Source organism: Castanea sativa, chromosome 10 (genome assembly GCF_040712315.1).
Source record: "Castanea sativa cultivar Marrone di Chiusa Pesio chromosome 10, ASM4071231v1".
NCBI classification, from domain to species: Eukaryota; Viridiplantae; Streptophyta; class Magnoliopsida; order Fagales; family Fagaceae; genus Castanea; species Castanea sativa.
In genome coordinates this window covers 36,454,409-36,473,767 of record NC_134022.1, presented here as the reverse complement: position 1 = coordinate 36,473,767, position 19,359 = coordinate 36,454,409, and the positions used below count along the sequence as shown (strand labels likewise).

General features: G+C 32.4%; 1 protein-coding gene across 1 annotated transcript; it reads left to right on the top strand.

The window, feature by feature from the left end:
• The first annotated feature begins 3,351 nt into the window (after positions 1-3,351).
• On the top strand, positions 3,352-12,425 carry LOC142613603 (uncharacterized). Its single transcript, XM_075786023.1, has 15 exons — positions 3,352-3,675; positions 3,893-4,014; positions 4,705-4,797; positions 5,356-5,475; positions 5,579-5,698; positions 5,958-6,099; positions 8,753-8,923; positions 9,050-9,205; positions 9,307-9,413; positions 9,500-9,590; positions 9,681-9,822; positions 9,925-10,081; positions 10,374-10,490; positions 11,504-11,630; positions 12,003-12,425. Exons 1-15 carry the CDS (start codon positions 3,481-3,483, stop codon positions 12,255-12,257), a joined length of 2,115 nt encoding a protein of 704 aa, XP_075642138.1. The 5' UTR covers positions 3,352-3,480; the 3' UTR covers positions 12,258-12,425.
• Positions 12,426-19,359: the final 6,934 nt, after the last annotated feature.

The following is a 19,359-nucleotide window of genomic DNA, read 5'->3' as shown; positions in this document are numbered from 1 at the left end:
GAATAATGAATATTTAAAACGTTTCTAAAATATATTAACAATGCAACTTATTGGCCAATACTAAAAAGCATGCTGCAATGGTGGTGCCATAGCTAAAAATTTTTAACTTCTTGCTACAGTGCATAACCATGTTGGTATAAATAAGCTAGATTATTTTCCAATTAAGACACTCTTAAATGTTTATACTTATCTTCTAAAAAATATGTTTGTAATTATATGGATAATTTGGGAAAAAACTTATGTCTAGTGGATTTGTGTTGTGGACAATCAATATAATTTGATAGCCATCTATATCTCTCCCACTATGGCTTTTTTTAAAATCCCTTTTTATAGATAGTGTTCTCTTTTCACAAATTTACTTTTTTTTTTCCTTCTGATTTTATACTTAAAAAAAAAATAGTTGCAATGAATAATGAATATATTTAAAAGGTTTCTAAAATTTATTAACACAATTAAAAAAATATTTTTTAATAATTTATTGTGCAAAGCATAGCTTATTGGCCAGTGAGAGCATTAGTATTGGCGGTGCTAAAAAGTCATATTACTATACTAAAAAGCATACTGCCATGGTGGTGCTATAGCTAAAAAATTTTAGCTTCTTGCTACAGTGCACAACCATCTATAACTGTGCCCTGTAGCAAAAAAGCTAAAGCAAAAAATTTGTATTTTATTACACTTTTTGCTTTCTTTCTCTCTAGCACACTCTCATCTTTTTTTTTCTTCTCTTTTTTTCCCTCTTTCTCTCTTGCACGCTTTTTTTATTTTTTGTTGCTTTTGCCTCTTTCTCCCTTGCACGCCATCTTTTAGGTAATGACTCTTAGCTCTCTTCAGTTTTCAGCTTTAGTATGTTGGGTTGTTTATGGGTTTTGTAAATTGGAATTTTGTGAATTTTTTTTTTTTGTTTGCAAAGTTGTGTGTTAGTGTGTTTAGATTAGAAGAACAATAGAAGACCAAACTCACTGCAATAGTGGTTGTGATGGTTATTTATTGTAGTTGATATATTATTTTATTGTGTTGAAAGTTGAAATAAAATTACTGATGTTAGGTGTTTTGTAAAGTGAGAAGGTAAAATAGATAGAGTAGCTTTTTGCAGTGCCAAATAATTAAATTTATGGTTTTACTAATGTGGATGCTCTAATAAATAAATAAAAGAGAGAGAATTTTTTTTTTTTTATTTATGAGAAGACATAAATTATTTGATTTATTTTTCTAAGTCTTAACTAAGTTGCCAAACGTAAGCTTTTGGTATTAATGTTCTATATAGGTTACATCCATGTAATAATCAATACTGCAAATTTGATAGCCATACATTAAAGCAGTTTACTCTGTATTTTTTTTATTATTTCTTTGATAGCCAGACATTGAAGCTGCTTACTTCATCTCTAAATTTTGTTGCTTTGGTGGTATCCATTTTTGCAGCAATAGTGACCCGACCTTTGGTAAGCATACAGTACTACAATGCCTTGGGGTGGAAGACATTTTTGTGTTGGTGCATCTAACAATGGCTTTGCTCAAAGGGTTTGGATTATTATTGTTGGTCATTTGCTTCTTGGTTTTGTTTTTGGATGTGCCAATCAGGTAAATTAACCTTGATCTCTTTCTCTATTCATCATCATACAAAAAACACTTTGTTTTGATGTCTAATTATTTAGATTTGCATGTTTAAGTGCATTGTCCTTTATTTTTTATTTTTTGGTACTGTTAAGGCTGTTTTTAATTAAGAACTAAAAGAAAAAATTGATAAAAAAAAAAATGTTTAACCCACATGGGTTTCTTCTTGTGTACGTATGTAATCCATGGGAAAGAATTTGTTTTACTTTTTTGTGTGTGGATAATCTACGATTTTATTCCCAAAAAAAAAAAAAAAAAAAAAACCCCAAGGCTACATAGGAGAGCCTAGGACAAAGGCTTGCTCAGAGCTAAAATTACATCAGAAAGAACAACAGGGGTTGAGATCATGAAGCTAGTACATGGGCTGCCATATGTTAGCTTCTCTTGGAGTTCACTTGAATTCTAAATTTATTAACCGTTTTTCTTTTTTATCAAATTAAGATTAATATTTCAATTTTTATAAACGTTTCTTATAGAACCTTACGTTTATACCGAGCAATTATATATTGGCACAATTTTTTAATATAAAATAAAATAAAATGTACAGGTAGATTTATACTAAACAGAGGCCTAACATAACCTTAGTTATTTGGGATTGTGTTTTACCGTATCTCAAAATAGATAACTGTATTTTATATGTATTCCTTTTCATAATAATTCCTGATAGAATTTAAATCCTAATTAATACCAATTGGATCGAATTATCTATACTCTTATAATGCCTTTATGAATAAGTTTTTAATTCAATTACTCAAATATTATAACACATAATAAGCTTCTCAAAAAAAAAAAACACATAATAAGTATTATACATGAGAAATAACATAATTTCTTACAAAATATTTCAAAATGTACCACATAGTCCATGGGACATAAATTTTTTTAATTAATTAAAAGTTTTTATTATTGAAATTTTCCATTAAAGGAAAGGGATCAACGGTTTTTGCATCAATGTTATAGTTTTTTCTTTTAACCGATAATTCAATAATGTGAGTAGGAGAATTTGAATCCTGGATATCTCATTAAAAACACTAGGAGATACTAATTGAATTATAAGACATTTTGCCGTCAACATGATAGTTTATTAAATATGCCCAATACTTTTTTTTTTCTTTTTATAGAAATTTATTAAAGGTGCATTACTCTAGTTAGACATGATAACTAGAAACTCACGGAAAATTATTGTGTACTTTCGGAGTACTATAAATGCATATTTCTTCCTTTCACATGAATAATGGATCTACTAATTAAATTTATGGTAAGATCCACCATTTATGTGAGAGGGGTACACATTTATGATACTCCAAAAGTACTTAATAATCTTCGAAACCCCATAACTTTGCCACCCACCCTTCCTCACGTCACACTCTTTACATGGAATGAAAGTGGAAACAGTACGCTATAACCCAATTGTTAGGAAAAATCTTTCATGCGCCTGGTGCATGAGATACCACCTCCAATTATGGTTGTTCCCAAATAAATAATAATAATAATAATAATAATAGTAATAATAACAATCTGTAGAACTTTGACTATATGATCTTAAAAATAAAATAAAATAATTTGGTAGAACTTTGACTATATGATCTTAATGGTATTGGTATCTTTCCTTAAACAAAATTTTCCACAATTTCATGATTCCTAATTCAGATTCCTAACATAACGACTACCGACCCGTGAGTGGCTCCATTTAATGCGCCATTCACAGTTTGACACAAAACAGTAGTGGTTGCGACAACGAAAAGATAAATGAAAAGATTGCTTTTTTCTCTGGTTCAAGCAAGGTAGACCAGAAAAAATCCTTGCAAACCACAAAGCCTTCACATATTCACATGTACATTCTCTGGTTGGATTCTGAAAAGGTTAGGGATGAATTGTCTCTCCTTCTCAGAATCATCATATTTGAGTTTAGCTTACAGTCATTTTATGCTTTACATTTTACTCAAACTCACCACCCAAAACCAGATTGATATATCCATGGTCCCAAAGCAGTTCCCGGAGATGGCAGAGAGCAGTCTCAATATGCAATACCCAAGCGTGCGACTACAAATTCAAGATCAATATGTAAGCCACTCAAGTAACTTTCTTTTTTTTAAATTTAAATTTTCATCTTATTTGGTACCTCTGTTTCTGCGATTTCCTCTGTTTCTACAATTATACCATAGATATTTAGCTACATGGAAAATTGTATCTTTATAAAAAGTACCATGCAGAGAAATTTGGATATAATTCAAAAAGTGCAGTGTGGGAATGGAATCTTAATGAGACATAATTTTTGCAGGTGGTTATGGATAATGGAATAGTACAAGTTAACCTATCAAATCCAGGAGGAACGGTCACTGGAATACAATATAATTGCATTGACAATTTGCTTGAAGTTCTTAACAACGAAACTGATAGAGGGTAAGCTTTTCAAAAAAATTTATTACAAAAAAATCCCAGCAACATCTCTCTTATTTGTTGAAGAACACGATTGTGATACTTGATGGGTTATATAAATACTAAGATTAGACATTTAAAAAACAGTGATTGAGAGTATGTAACAGTTATTTGTTAATCGAACTGGCTGCCTTAATATTTTTTTTAATGATTTTATATATGATGATAAATTAATCAAACCAGATTAAGGATACACCGGTAGGAAACAAGAGCAAAATTGTGTTAATATTTTAGCAATTAAAATTCACTATCCCACCTTTTGTGTTCCATTTTAAGTTCTATCAATAATAACTTATCACATATTCCTTTTTCTTTTGTTTATAAGATAATCAAAGTTTAAAACAAAAAGTAAAAATTTAATACATGCAAAATTTGTGGAATATAAAGTGAAACAAAGAAAGTGAGAGGATTTATATTCCTATTTTAGCAAGTTGTATATTGAAAAATGATGCATTAACATGTTATGACTTATGAGTTGTTTAGATTAAGGGGGAAGGAAGGGAAAGTAGAGGGGAGTTGGTCAAAAATTAGGCTAATTTCCGGCCAACTCTCTACTCTACTCTCCTTCCCTTTTCTCAATCCAAATAATCCTTTTAGGATGCAATTTTAATGAACTTACTGAAATTAATTGTCCCATTTTTTTTAACCATGTAGATACTGGGATGTGGTATGGAACTTTCCTGGAAGAAACGGCACAAAGGGTTACCCTGGTAACCCATCAAAAAAATTTAAGGGTTACCTTGATAGGTATGTTTCCCGGCCCTCCCTATTTATGCATTTTCTAACAGTAAATTTCCTGGGCTTATGATTATTCTAACATGAGCACTTGTTATACTTGTTACTTGTTAGTACCTTTACTTGATCCTTACATACCTGCAACTTAAATCTTTAAATGGTGACATTCAGATGCATATATATTCACAAAATATAGAGAATGATTTGAAAAAAGAGTGTTTGAAATGCCTATATTACTTGTGATTCATGACGTATATCACATCTTCCTTGCTTTGCAACACTCATTTCTTATCAATCGCCGAATTTCATGTTAATTTGAAGCTAAGTTCCAACTTCCAGCTTCCAATTATTAGCACTAGCTTTTGTTCTTTTTTAACTTGTTCTCAACTACTCTTCCAATTACAAATTTTGGGTGTCACAAATGGATTATATTTAACTTTTGTTGAATGATTACATGTGATTATTATCGTTGTATCTAACACTCATTAAAAAAAAGAAAAAGGTAGTATATAAACTTTTGCAATCTAAAACTGAAGTTGGTATGCAATCCGTGAACTGATTGCTTTACAGGTTGGAAGGGACAAACTTGACGGTAGTTGTGGAAAATGAAGAACAGGTAGAGCTGTCATTCACTAGAGTGTGGGATCCCTCACTTAAGGGCAACCCTGTTCCATTGACTATAGACAAAAGGTACTTGTTCACATGAGCACATCTTGTTATATCAAGATTCCAATCAATGACTATAACTTTTTAGAACGGAAATGGTTATGTATCAATATATACTTATTTTCAGGTTCGTGATGCTTCGTGGTTCCTCGGGATTCTATTCCTATGCCATTTATGAACACTTGGCAGAATCACCAGCTTTCGATTTGGACAATACTAGGATTGCATTAAAGCTTAGGAAAGACAAGTAAGTAAATTTTATCAATCTTCTTTATTTTTGATAGATTTGATAGAATTTCAAGTTATAGCATATATCCCATGTGATAATTGTTCTTTATCATTAAATTATGACACCAATTGGCTTTAATATAGGTAATGTTTGAATCCTAAATTTTTTATCAACAACAAAAAATTTTACCAATTGAATTACCTAAAAAAAAAAATTATGGCAATATTCAAAGGAAAATATTACACGATTTGACAACATAAGTTTTTTAAACTCACAGGTTTCGTTATATGGCTATAGCAGACAACAGGCAAAGATTCATGCCCTTGCCTGAAGACCGCTTACCACCTAGAGGCCAAACCCTGGCCTACCCAGAAGCAGTACGACTTGTCAATCCCGTGGAGCCAGAATTTACAGGAGAGGTATATCTTCGACTCTTTACTTTTTTGATATCAATAACAAGTCTTTATAATTGTTCAAAGGTTTACGAAAAAGATAAAAACACTTATATTGAAGGGCAAGTTCATTTTTATTTTGATATTGTCACGAAGATATTAAGGGTCCACTAAAAAAACTTACAATTAAAAGAAAATTAAATAAAAACACCCAATATTTATGACCTATTTCAGTTTAAATCTCACGCTTTTAATTTTTTTTAATCAAAATTTAAAACTTATGAAACCGTTTCAATTTAGCCTTTGTCCATCTCCATTATTTTCGACATATTAATTAATCGAGTATAAAAAAAAAATGGAAAATCGTTAATAAAACTTTGTGTTTCACTTAGGTTGAAAGGTTCAAATTTAAACCTAGTTGATTATATAACCAATTATGAGTATGAATTCAATTTAAAGTGAATTTTACAATAGTAACATATCACAAGATAATATAAGTGCAAAAATATTAATGGCTCAACAATTAGTTGACAACCAATTAACAACATTAAAGGAAAAAAACACATTGAGGGTTTAGTCACAAACATCATAGAAAAATCCACTGATAAAATTGAAGTCTTTACAAATGAAATTAACTATAACTTCTAGCTGCTACATCCTGCAGTTACTTACTCACATTGCCACACATAACTCCAACTTGATTAGATTCTTCTGTTATGGATTATGAAAACACAAACTTCCCACTCACAACTTCTAGGACCATCTCAAAGATCTCGTAGCAGCTTGATAATGTTCATGTATTGTGACTTTAGTTTGACCACCAAACAGCAGTAACACTGATCTTCAGATATACTATTTTGTCTTTGATATGTTGGTAAATTGAATGAGAGTTGATATAGAAATAGTAAATACATGATGGAGGTTTTCACTTCTTTTTGTTTAGTCAACTCTTATGGTCCATTTTATACTTTAACAAGTAGGGCTTAAATTCCAAGTCATGAAACAACTTAATAGGCCTAATCAAACTTCAGGATTCACAATTCTCAATCAATTGAGACTTTATTAATGGTTTGTCGAGGCATAGCTCGATCGATATATATATATATATATATATTAGGGTTGTCCATGGGTCGTGCCAGGTCAGTTTTCGACCCAACTCGAACTCGACCCACTGGCATCAGGTGGAAAGAAGAAGGACCCGAAACCTACCACAGGCGTCAATTAGTCTAGTCGATTTTGGGTTCGGGTGGAGATCAAGTTTGTTCGGTCGATTTTGGGTCGTCGCCGAAGCTGCAAATGTCACCAAAATCTACACACACAAAAAAATCATTGAAATCTGTAAAATCATCTCCGAAAAATGTAAAAACTCATCAGATCTGCATCAAAATAGCCAAAATTTGCACCTAAATCGCTGAAATTTGCTAAGATTTGGCCAAATTTGGCTAAATCTCACCAAATATGGTTGAGAACTCGCTGAATCTCCTCGAATTTGAGCTTGATTTCGCCGGATTTGTATATAACATCCGTCAAGTCGGGTGGCTCGGGTTTTGGAGAAGAAAATCTACCACTCAACCTGCCGGTGTCGGGCCTTGGGCGCGGAAACCCGAAACCAACCGATAGGAGCATCGGTACGGACTGAAATCAGGTGGAGATCGGACGGGTTGGTTGGTCTAGCGGCTCTGGACACCCCTAATATATATATATATATATATATATATATATATATATATATATATATATATATATATAAGTAGACTTGTTCAATAAATAAAAATTTTATTTTCTACTTTCTTAATTCATTGTATGTCAAATTGATTTAAAAACTAATTAAGTCTTCGGTGAAATTTGGAGTGTCACAATTTTTTGTAGTTTTCCAGAATAGTGGATATAGACGGAAGTTTCAAATTGAATCTATATATTTCATACGTCTGAGACTTCAATTGACAAAGTTAAGACTCAACCTAAAACACAACATAAACTTTGAAACTTTTTGTATAATTTCCCTTAAAAGTAATGTTACTAAAATAGTCTTCTCCCCATCGATCTGTTATTGTACTTCAGCCTTAGTTTTCATTATTGAAACTGTACTTGAATTGGTGTTTGATAAGCATGTTTGCAGCTTTTAATTTTCACATTCAATTCCTAAAATCACCTATATTTGTAGTTTTGTGTAAATACTAAATATACAGTAACTTTGTATATCATTATTTTTATTTTATTTCACTTACCTCTTGTCTCATCAAATTCTTCTCTCTCTCTCCCTCTTTTTCTCATTTTAGGAAGATAATAATCAACAAAGAATAAAAAATGATTATTTAAATAAAATATAATGTAGAACAGATAATATAATGTGAGTGTTATTAAAAGGTAATCGTATAAAATATAAAAAGTAAGTTTCTATACTAAAATAAACAATGGTACTTTACTTTCAAGAAATCAAATATTGAGTAATTTTTTTCACTCTTTTTTTCTTTTGTAAATTTTATATTATTAAGTAAATTATAAATATTTAAAATAATAATTAGTATTTAGACGGTAGAGTAATTTATCTTCATTTTTTTTTTGTATGGTACTTTATTTTCAAGAAATCAAGTATCGAAGAATTTTTAGAATTAGTGCATATATCATGTTTTTTTTTTTTTTTTCTTTTTTCTCCGTAATTTGATCGATTATTGTGCAGGTGGATGACAAGTACGAATACTCAAGCGAGGCCAAGGATATCAGAGTTCACGGGTGGGTAAGCGCGGACCCACCTGTGGGGTTTTGGCAAATCACACCCAGCTATGAGTTTCGATCTGCTGGACCCTCCAAACAATTCCTTAATTCCCACGACGGTCCAACCAGCCTTTCAGTAAGTGAAAAATAGTTTCAAATCCTTCATTGTGGATCACATGCATGTACATTGTGAACTACAAAAAGAAAATTGTGTGATGTTTTTATAATCTTTAACATTCTCTAAGTGGCACAATAATCTCAGGTATTTCATAGCACACACTATGCAGGAGAGGATTTGATAATGAAATTTGGACCTAATGAGCCATGGAAGAAAGTTTACGGCCCCGTTTTTATGTATCTTAATTCTTTGACTAATGAGGAGGGCCCGAATTTGCTCTGGGAGGATGCTAAAAAACAGGTTTCACATCAAACACATGTTGAAATTTGTAGTTTTATTTGGTAAAAATTAGATTACAACTTTGATGGCGAACAATAATTAATAAAACAAACTATTTTCAGGTGATGAATGAAGTTCAAACCTGGCCCTATGATTTTCCAGCTTCAGTGGACTTTCCATCATCAGATCAACGGGGTAATGTCAGTGGTCGATTACTAGTCCATGATAGGTACATTTCTAGACTTATATTTATATGAAAAAACGCAATTAACTAAGTTAAATTTGACTGAAGTTTAAACTTTGAGCTTTGTCTAGGTATATTTGTGAGAATCCTACACCTGGAATTGGTTCTTATGTTGGATTGGCATTGCCAGGGGATGTTGGATCTTGGCAAAGAGAATGTAAGGTAATATTATGACAAGAAAAATTTTGGTACCTTATCTTCATAGCTAGGTAGCAAACTTGATTCCTTGAACATGTTATTTCTGATCTGCAGGGTTACCAATTCTGGACCATAGCTAATGAGGATGGCTATTTCAGTATTAAAAATGTACGTACTGGTGTCTATAATTTGTATGCATGGGTCCCTGGTGTCATCGGTGATTACAGATACGATGTTGTCATTAACATAACCTCAGGTCTTGTTTTCAATTTGTTATGAAGCTTTTTATATTCATATCCAAATGTGCTATCAACTTATTATGCTATAGTGATTTGAAGTCGAATATCATGTGAAGCAGGTCTTTGCGTTGATGTTGGTAATCTTGTATATGAGCCTCCAAGAGATGGCCCAACATTGTGGGAAATAGGCATCCCAGATCGCACAGCCGCTGAATTCTATGTTCCTGATCCTAACCCTTTGTGTATTAACAAACTTTATGTCAATCATCCTGATAGGTTAGTCCCCTTTAATTTTGAATTTTTCGTAACCTGTACATGAAATTAGTATGGTTCTTGCAAGAGAAATCAATTAAAATTAGGACCTAAATGCAATTTTTTGGAGGGAGGGGGGGGGGGGAGGGGGTTCTGATATCATTTAATTATTTATCAATTATTCCAAAAACTTCTCTCTAGCTAATGTGTTAGTGCCATGTATCCAATTCCAATATTTTAGACTAACTTCTTGTTCTTTTGAAATTAATATTATGAATGGAAATAAGAGTTTGATTTTGTTTTCCTTATGTGGCAGATTTAGGCAATATGGATTATGGGAAAGATATGCAGAACTTTATCCTGATGGAGACTTGGTTTACACGATTGGGAATAGTGACTATAGAAAAGATTGGTTCTTTGCTCAAGTTACTAGGTTCGAATTTCTACAATATTATTATTACTACCCTTCAATAAAAAATCTCCAATATTGCCTTGTTCAGTTGTTTATGATTCGATTCTTCTATTTTTATTTCTTTGAATTGAATAAAAAAAGGGTGAAGGGGGTACCATGATTGCTATACTTGGTGTAATCATAGTAACTCCTGTACCCACTAAGAAAACAATGTGAGAGAATAAATGGGAATAGACGCTACAATATTCCCTTGAACGAATTGCGTCATAACATGGCCTCAACCTCATCCAATACACCAATATTTCCAAGCAGTCGGAGGCAATAATTATTTATGAACTAGCGTCACATTGTCGGCACCTATTCTGACCCTTGTAGGACTAGGTTAACTTGACTTATAAGTACATTCACTAAAACTGTGGGCTCATGACATGTTTAGGTCCAAGGCCCATGGGCCCTAATATATCTAACATTCCCCATCTAACTAAAGTTGGCAAATCAAAGTCGAGCTTGATTTTGGATGTTGATACTTTTTTTTTTATTTTTTTTTATTACAAGACTATTTGATATGCATGAACACATCAAAGAAATTTTTAGAGTAATTATTAGGTATCTTAATAGTACAATGACATAATAATCTCTTCTATCACATAAATTGGGAATCTCACTGTCAAAATTCATAACAAGATCCGTCATAATATGAGATAAGAAAATACCATGTCCTCCTACTTTGAAAATATCTACTAATTTTTTAAATTTTTATGAGAGGCCCATTAATGAAGAGCACCTCAATAAATAGCCTACACAGCCATTGATGATGGTAAAATTGTGGAAGGAAAAGTGCCAGAGGCCCATCCTAAAGTCGGCTGCGATCTCCTCTGTTGTTTCTGCTATGGCAGTTTTTGAAAAGTTACCGAAAGAGAAAAATGTTACCATTGGCCTTTTGTGGATAGCGTGTTTCTTATTTATAAATGGTGATTTTTAAGTATAGATATATCTAGAAAAAATTTCAGCTGTGTGCCATTTTTGCGATGCAGGAAGACAAATAATAACACGTATGAAGGAACTACATGGCAAATTAGGTTCAAACTTGACAATGTTGATGAGAGTGCAACCTATAAATTACGAGTAGCTCTTGCAACTGCCCATTCTTCCGAATTGCAAGTATGGAACTTCATAATTCAACTTACACTTTTTTTAATTTTCTTTTGATGATTAATTCAACTTTCTCCGATTGGGTATTGCTTATTTCCAATAATTTATTTACATAAGGTGAGACAAAAAGCTAATAACTATTTTATTTATTAAAAAAAAAAAACGGAAAGTTAGATTTTTGAAATAAAGCTGAAACAAAAGCATTATAAAACTTGCAAACAGTATCTAAAATAAGCCCAAAAAAAAAACTTATAATTACTTCCCAAACTCACAGATATTATTGCAACCGTGTTGTTGCAGTTTTGATATTAATAACATTTTGCAAAGATAAGTTTAGTTTTTTCAACTTAACTAATAGTACAAATTTTTTTTTCTTAAAAGGTTCGAATTAATGATCCAATGGCAAATCCTCTATTTACAAGTGGAGTTATTGGCAAGGATAACACAATTGCGAGGCATGGAATTCATGGGCTCTACTGGCTGTTTGAAGTTAAGGTACCAGGAACTCACGTAGTGGAGGGAAATAATACCATTTTTCTAACACAACCATTAAGTACAAGCCCTTTCCAGGGAGTTATGTATGACTACATTCGTTTGGAAGGTCCCTCTCCTTCAAATTCTAGCAAGAATCCTTGATTAAGAATTCAGCACAAATTCTTTGTCAAAAAAAGAATTTAGCACAAATTTTTCTTTAAAAAAAAAAGAATTTAACAAATATTTCTGCTGTAGTTAATTGTTACATTGTTTTAATAATTCATGGAAAATCAATGTTACACAGCGAAAGACAGTTAATTTCCTTTTTCTTTTTCTTTTTCTTTTTTTCTTTTTTTCTTTTTCCCTTTCTTTTATTTTCATTTAGTATTCTTATTCCCATAATGATTGATAAATTTAATTCTAACTAGTTAGGAGATTATTACGATTTTTTCCAGGTAGGTATTAAATTTCTGTATAAACTATTGTATTAAAAACAAAAAGATAATATTCAATTGAAGGACCGGATCTCAATCCTATCTTAGATTAAGGGGGACAATATATGATGGTTATTCTATCTTAGTGTGATTATAGTAGCTTATTGTTAAAGAATCAATGTCGCCATTTGATAAAAGAAAAAAAAAAAGCCACCATCAAATGTTTGAATTTGATACCTAACTCACCTAACTCGTACTAAGAGTAAGAGCATTCACATTTATCTGCCTAAAATTTCTTCCATATTTTAGGATCAGAATCTACATTTTTTTTTAGCTAACCATTTTTCAAAACACCATACTCGACTCCCTACTCTAAACTCTAATTCATTTTAATATTATTTTTTAATTCATTTTTAATTATTTCCTTCACTTTTCAAAATATGGACACTATAGCAAAATAATATTTTAGGTAATGGGTTGGGAAACGAATGTGGGTGTTTTATTGGGTTCATTACCTATATTGGGCTTCTTAGTCTATTTTAGGGAATGTTCTAAGACCTTTTTTTTTTATACCAGAGAAACATTCATTAAAACAAAGGAAATAATACAACTAAGTCATGAGGCTAATACATAATCAAGATTTAGCCTACAGTGATGTACAGCAGGAAAGGCAGTAGTAATATAAGCTAAATTCAAAACGTGAGAGATGACAATTCTAGGAACAAGTAAGTGGTTTACAAGTAACCCCTGGCACTTAAGTTGCTGCAGATCATAACATAATGTCTTCTCCATCCAAGCAGGTTTCCCAGTATGATTGCAAAATTGGTCCAATCCTTTGCTGGTGCTTAGAATCAGAACTCTATTGAAACCCAACTCTTTGGCTTTAAAAACCCCTTCACTCACTGCTACCTATAAGGCTAGGTAGTACTTCTTTTTTCCACAGCTGCTGCCACCTGAAAATATGATAGCTCCCTCTTGATTTAAGGCTTGATAAGCAAAACCACTCCTCTTGGTTCTGTTGTTCTTGAAAGCTGCTACTTTTAGGATGATCTGCCAGCTTTGATTTGTGAAATTCTGCACTTGCTGGTGTTTGAAATTGTTCTGATGTGAATCCAAAGAAAAAGCTTCTTGGTACCTGCAAATAAAGGATTGAGCAGTTAAGATTACTTCCTTAGGATTAGGCATTTTTCCTTGGTGCAAAATTAGATTCCTGTGATTCCAAATGGACCATAGGATAGTAAACATAGACTGCAAAATAAACATTCTGTTGGCATCATAGGGAATGTTCTAAGACCTTAATCATTGGGACATGCATGACTTTTGAGTAGCATTAAGGGAAACTTTAAAAAACGTATCTAAACTTTTACCAAAATTTTACCACACACAGCATGTGCTTCCTCCATGTCTCATAACTCACAAGTTATAAAACTCAGGACACTTCATATGTACTTCCAACAGTTTTTTTTTTTTTTCTCTCTCATACAACCACATTCACCTTCCCCCTTCCTTATTTCCTATTTGTACCCACAAACAAAATTTTTTTTTAATTTTAAATTATCGCTTACAAAACAAAATGGGCCGGGCATCCACACTACAAGACTAATAGATGATGTTAATAAAATTAAATATCATCGCAAATAATCGAATGAGAAAAAGAATACATGTGATTGACCTAATTAATCTGTTGAGAAACTATAGTCGACCCAAAAACTTTGGAACCAAGACTTTATTGTTGCTATATCCCAAATAAATGAATTTGCCAGGGATATTTGCTATCACAATTGCAATAGTCACTAAAAAAACTTTTGTAGGACCCTTAACAAAAAAAATATAATAGCAAAGGCACAGTGCACTCACAATAAATCTAAATTTTTAAGACAAAAATGATAAAACTCGTAGGGTTTTGTGTTACACTGAAAAATAATAGGGGCTAAGTGTGACACAATTAACCGTTTGCACTTAAAACAACACTACAAGAGGTTTAAGTGTGGCACAATTAGCAGTTTGCACTTAAAAAAAAACCTACCACTAGAGGGTTTTGTATTTTATGGAGAACAGCAAGGGAGGTTTTAAGTACTTTTTCCTTTTATTTTTTGTTATCAAATAAATCTTATTGGAAAAAAAGTATCAAAAAAAAAACAACTAAAGCAGTCATGCCTAAAGGGCCTGGATCAAACCATGAGAAAAAGTCCAAGACATTTTCTTTCAAAAGAAGAAAATTAAGGCCCATTTCCCTTTGCTTAGAGTATGAGCTACCAATGCCATACTAGAAATGGTCCTATTAACAGGTTCTTTTAGGATAATTCTTAATGAATTATTTAAGAAAAATTTTGATGTCATTTTCATGAAAAATATAAAAAGTTATATAAAAAAATTTAGTTACTATTTTCTTTTTTGATAAAAAATTTCTTAAAATATTCCTTAAATCAATATCTTTAAAGTATCTGTTAACTTTATCCTACAAAAAAATACCACAACAAAAAAGGCGCAATATAAAACCTCTTGGTAGCACGTGTCTTGCTTATGACCAAAGTCACATGCATTGTATGTCATACCACCAGTAGGAAGTAGAAACCCTAGCTCGCAGTGTGTTGGGGTTTAATTAACTCTTTTAAAAGCCGGAGCAAGGGTTTAAGAGAAATCCTCTCCCTCTCCACACCATTTTCTTTCATCACTGAAAATATGGGTTCTGGGGTAACTTTTTTCAATCAATTTCCCCAGTTCCCTTAAAAAGAAAGGTTGAAAGCATAGACCAATATGATCATCCAGAAAGGTGCGATGGATCCACCTATTTCCTGTTACCATTTTTTTTTTGTTAGGTAAATATTTTCTGTTACCATTGATATACTTGCTTCTAATTGCTATTTTTGTTTATCGGTTTATTCTTGTTTTGGTCAAAACTTACGTTATTTCTTCTATACTTGATGCACTTTATATGGTAAGAGCATCCACAGCAGTGGAACTAAAAATTTAGCTTTTTAGCTCCACAAAAAGTTACTTTATCTATTTTACCTACTCACTTTACAAAATATGCTGCAGCAGTGAATCTATTTTAGCTTTCAACACAATAAAAATAATATATCTATCACAATAAAATAATATATTCACTATAATAAACAACAATCACAACTACCCGTAACCGCTACCGCTGCCACCACCGACTCTTCTACCACTACCGCAATCGCTACCGTTGCCACTACCGTTGCCGCCGCCGCCGCAATCGCTACTGTAGCTCAAAGCTAAACTCAAATACTACTTTTTTTTTTATTCCCACTCTCATTAAAATAATATATATTTCTTTCTTTTTCTATTTCCTTTTACTCAGCCCCCAGCCGTTTCTGTTTCACCCTCATTCTCTCCTTCTCAAAACTCTCACACTCTCACCTCTCTCTCATCCTCAAACTATCATCAATTCATCCATCATCCTCACCAATCCTCCTCCTCATCCATCATCCTCACTGATTCATCATCCTCCTCACCGCCGCCACCGAAGCTCACACACCATCATCGCTGCTCACGCACCATCACATCGAAGCTCACACATCATCGTCGACCCACGCACCATTGCCGACCCGATTCATCATCCTCCTCACCCATCTTCGAAGCCCAGCTCCGTTCATCCATCATCCTTCGCCGATCTGTTGATTTTGCATTTGGGTTTGTGTGTGTTTGCATATGGGTCTCAATTTGCTTTCTTTACTGATGTGTGTGTGTTTGCATATGATCATGTAAATCAAAATTATAATTAATTGTTTAGCTGTTTTGTGATGTTTTGGTTTGAGTGTTGTGAAATGTCAATTTGAGAGAGTGGGTCGGTGACGTTGAGAGAGTTTGAGAGCTTGGGACGACATGGGTCTGAGGCTGAGAGAGTTGATCGGCTGGTGGATCGATGACGTCGAGCTTTGGTGGCGGCGAAGTTGACGACGAGTCAGTCCGGCGGCGGTAAACAGAGTGAGGAGACCGGAGTTGAGAGAGTGAGCTTAAGCTTCAGATGATGAGATGAGAGTGAATGAGAGAGAGAGATGCACGGTGATAAAAGAATGAAAAAAAAAAGGAGCAAGTAGTATTATTTTAATCTTAAGCTGAATATTTTTTTTTTTTTTTTTTTTTTTAGCTTTGAGTTACAATGCACATGTATCTATACATGTGCACTGTAGCTAAGATCTAAAAAAAATACCTATACCTCCACTATTGGAAGGTAATTTCTTGTGTTTTGGTGGAGCTAAAATAGCTATATAGCTATTTAGCTCCACTGCTACAAATGCTCTAATGTAGCTTCCAAAACTTTTTTTCTCTCTTAATATATATACTGTGAGCTACTTATCGAAAAAATATATATATATCCTGTGGCAGTGAACTAGAAAGCCTTTGAATATTTTATTTAGTGTCCATATGCTCAGCCATTCCTAAAAACAATGTCAAGCAAAGAAAGAAAAAACAATAAGAAGAGAAAAGAATAGGCTAAAGAGTAATTAAAGAGGGAGAAGCTCTTGAAGACATTCATAGAAAAATAATGAATGAAGAGGCTAAAGTACACATGGAGTATGCTATGGGTAAAGGGTACAACACAATCAAGCTCTCAAGTCACGAATATCATATAACTATATACTATATGATAAAAGTTGTGATTATGTCAAATGACTACTCTCACTAATTAGTAAATTAATTTTATATTATTTGTTAGGATATATTTCCTCAAATTAAGGGATAATATTTAACAGTTGTTTAATTTAGGTAAAATTTTATCATTTTGACTTCAACAAATTTAAATTATATTCAAACTAAAAGCCTATTATAAAAAAAAATTAACTTAAATCCCAAACAACAACTCAAGTTTTTTTTCTTAAAAAAAAAAATCACATTTTGACTTCTACTCTAACTAAAAGTCTATTATCAATATTTTAAGAATATATTAGTAAATTAATTTTATACATTTAAAATTCAACAAATTTAAATTCTATTCAAACTAAAAGTCTATTATTAAAAATTCTAAACTTAAATCCCAAACAACAATCCACATTTTCTTTCTATAAAAAATATATATATATAAAAACTTTTGAATTCTACTCGAACTAAAAGTCTATTACCAACATTTTAAAAATAACTAATTAGTAAATTAAATTTATAATATTTTTTGTGATATATTTATTTAAATTAAGGAATAATATTTAACAACTATTTAATTTAAATAAAACTAAAAGTCTATCATCAAAATTTTCTAAACTTAAATCCCACACAACTCACTTTTTGTTTTTTTTTCCCTCAAGTTACATCTTATTAAATCAATATTTTATTAAAATATTAAGCTACAAGACTTGTGACTAATAAATAAGATTTAACAATAGTTTAATTTAGATAAAAACATTATCATCTAATTTTTAGAAATTTAAATTCTACTCCAACTAATAATTTATTATCAAAATTTTCATATATATATCAAGTCATAACTTTTCTATGTAATTAGTCTCTCTTAACCAAGAAAGTCATCCCTATAATTACATTTCACACAGTACACCCCACGTTGTTGCATTTTTTTAACTTTTTTTTCCCGAGATCCAACTTATGTTTTTGTTTTAATCTAATAAATTCAGCATACTTATTATTTTTTATTTCTGAATTTGCGTGCAGGATACTATGCCATATGAAATTTTGTTAAGCCTAGTTTTGTAGGAGTATCAGTTTGTATGTAGGTGTATCTGTTTGTATGATGGTTGTATGGTAGTGACTGGATAATAATGTTGTGTGTTAGTAGTATGAGTGCACAAGTGTGGGTGTTCCTGTGAGAGCATACAAAGTTATCTCAACCTCTTCACTAGGATTAGACTGCACAATCTTATCAATTTTATTACCTACCACACTGTCCACCTCTTCCTCTAATTCAATTATCTTCACCCCAAAATTTTCCCCATAAGCCAAATCAATTCCCTCCAAAAGAAACAACTTAGCATTCCTACACTTATGTCCTGGTCTCCACTTCTCATCACAGTTGTAACAGAGACCTTTCTTCCTCCTTTCATCCATCTGTGTAGGGGTTATTCTCTTAACAGGTATACAAGGCTTAGTTTCTACCATACCACTACTACCATTATTTTTAGGCATACCCAAGATAGAATTCTTACCTGAATCTTGTTGATACTTGACACTCCTTTTGAAACTCATCACGTACTCTTCTTGAATCTTGGCCAATCCAAAGGCTGCATTCAAAGATTGAGGGTTGAGCATCCTCACATGTAAACGTATATCATCCTTCAAGCCACTCAAGAAACAGCCGAGCTTGTGTAATGGAGAAAGGCCCTTGATTCTGTTTGATACTGCTTCAAACTCTGCCTTATATACAGCCATTGTGGTAGTTTGTCTCAATCTTGTCAATACCTCCATGGGATCATCATAGGCCGTTGATCCAAACCTCACGTGTAGAGCTTGCACCAAGGATTCCCAATCAGAAAATACCCTAGCCTCCTCTGCTTCCTGGAACCATATCAACTCCTCTAATTCCATGTGAAAAGAAGCTATCAACAGCTTTTCTGCAATTGGGGTTTGGTAATAACCAAAATACTGGTTAGCTTTATAAACCTTGCTAGCAGGATCAACACTAGAGAATCGTGGAAAATCCAACTTCACAGATTTTGCAAGCGACAAGGTTGAAGAATTTGCAATTGAATTTGATTGCACATTTCTCTGAGGTGAATTTTGATTTACATCAATGGAGTTAAGCTTCTGTAAGATGAAATTGATGTTCTGATTCATCTAGCTTACATTGATGTTCTGATTCATCTCTTTCAAGGTTCTAGTATGAATGCCTTGAATCTTTTGTATTTCTTATATGTCCC

Coding starts and splice junctions, on each gene's coding strand:
- LOC142613603 (XM_075786023.1), top strand. CDS start 3,481: ATGAATTGTCTCTCCTTCTCAGAATCATCATATTTGAGTTTAGCTTAC. Junction 4,798..5,355: donor TTTAAGGGTTACCTTGATAG/GTATGTTTCCCG, acceptor ATTGCTTTACAG/GTTGGAAGGGACAAACTTGA. Junction 8,924..9,049: donor ACGGTCCAACCAGCCTTTCA/GTAAGTGAAAAA, acceptor CAATAATCTCAG/GTATTTCATAGCACACACTA.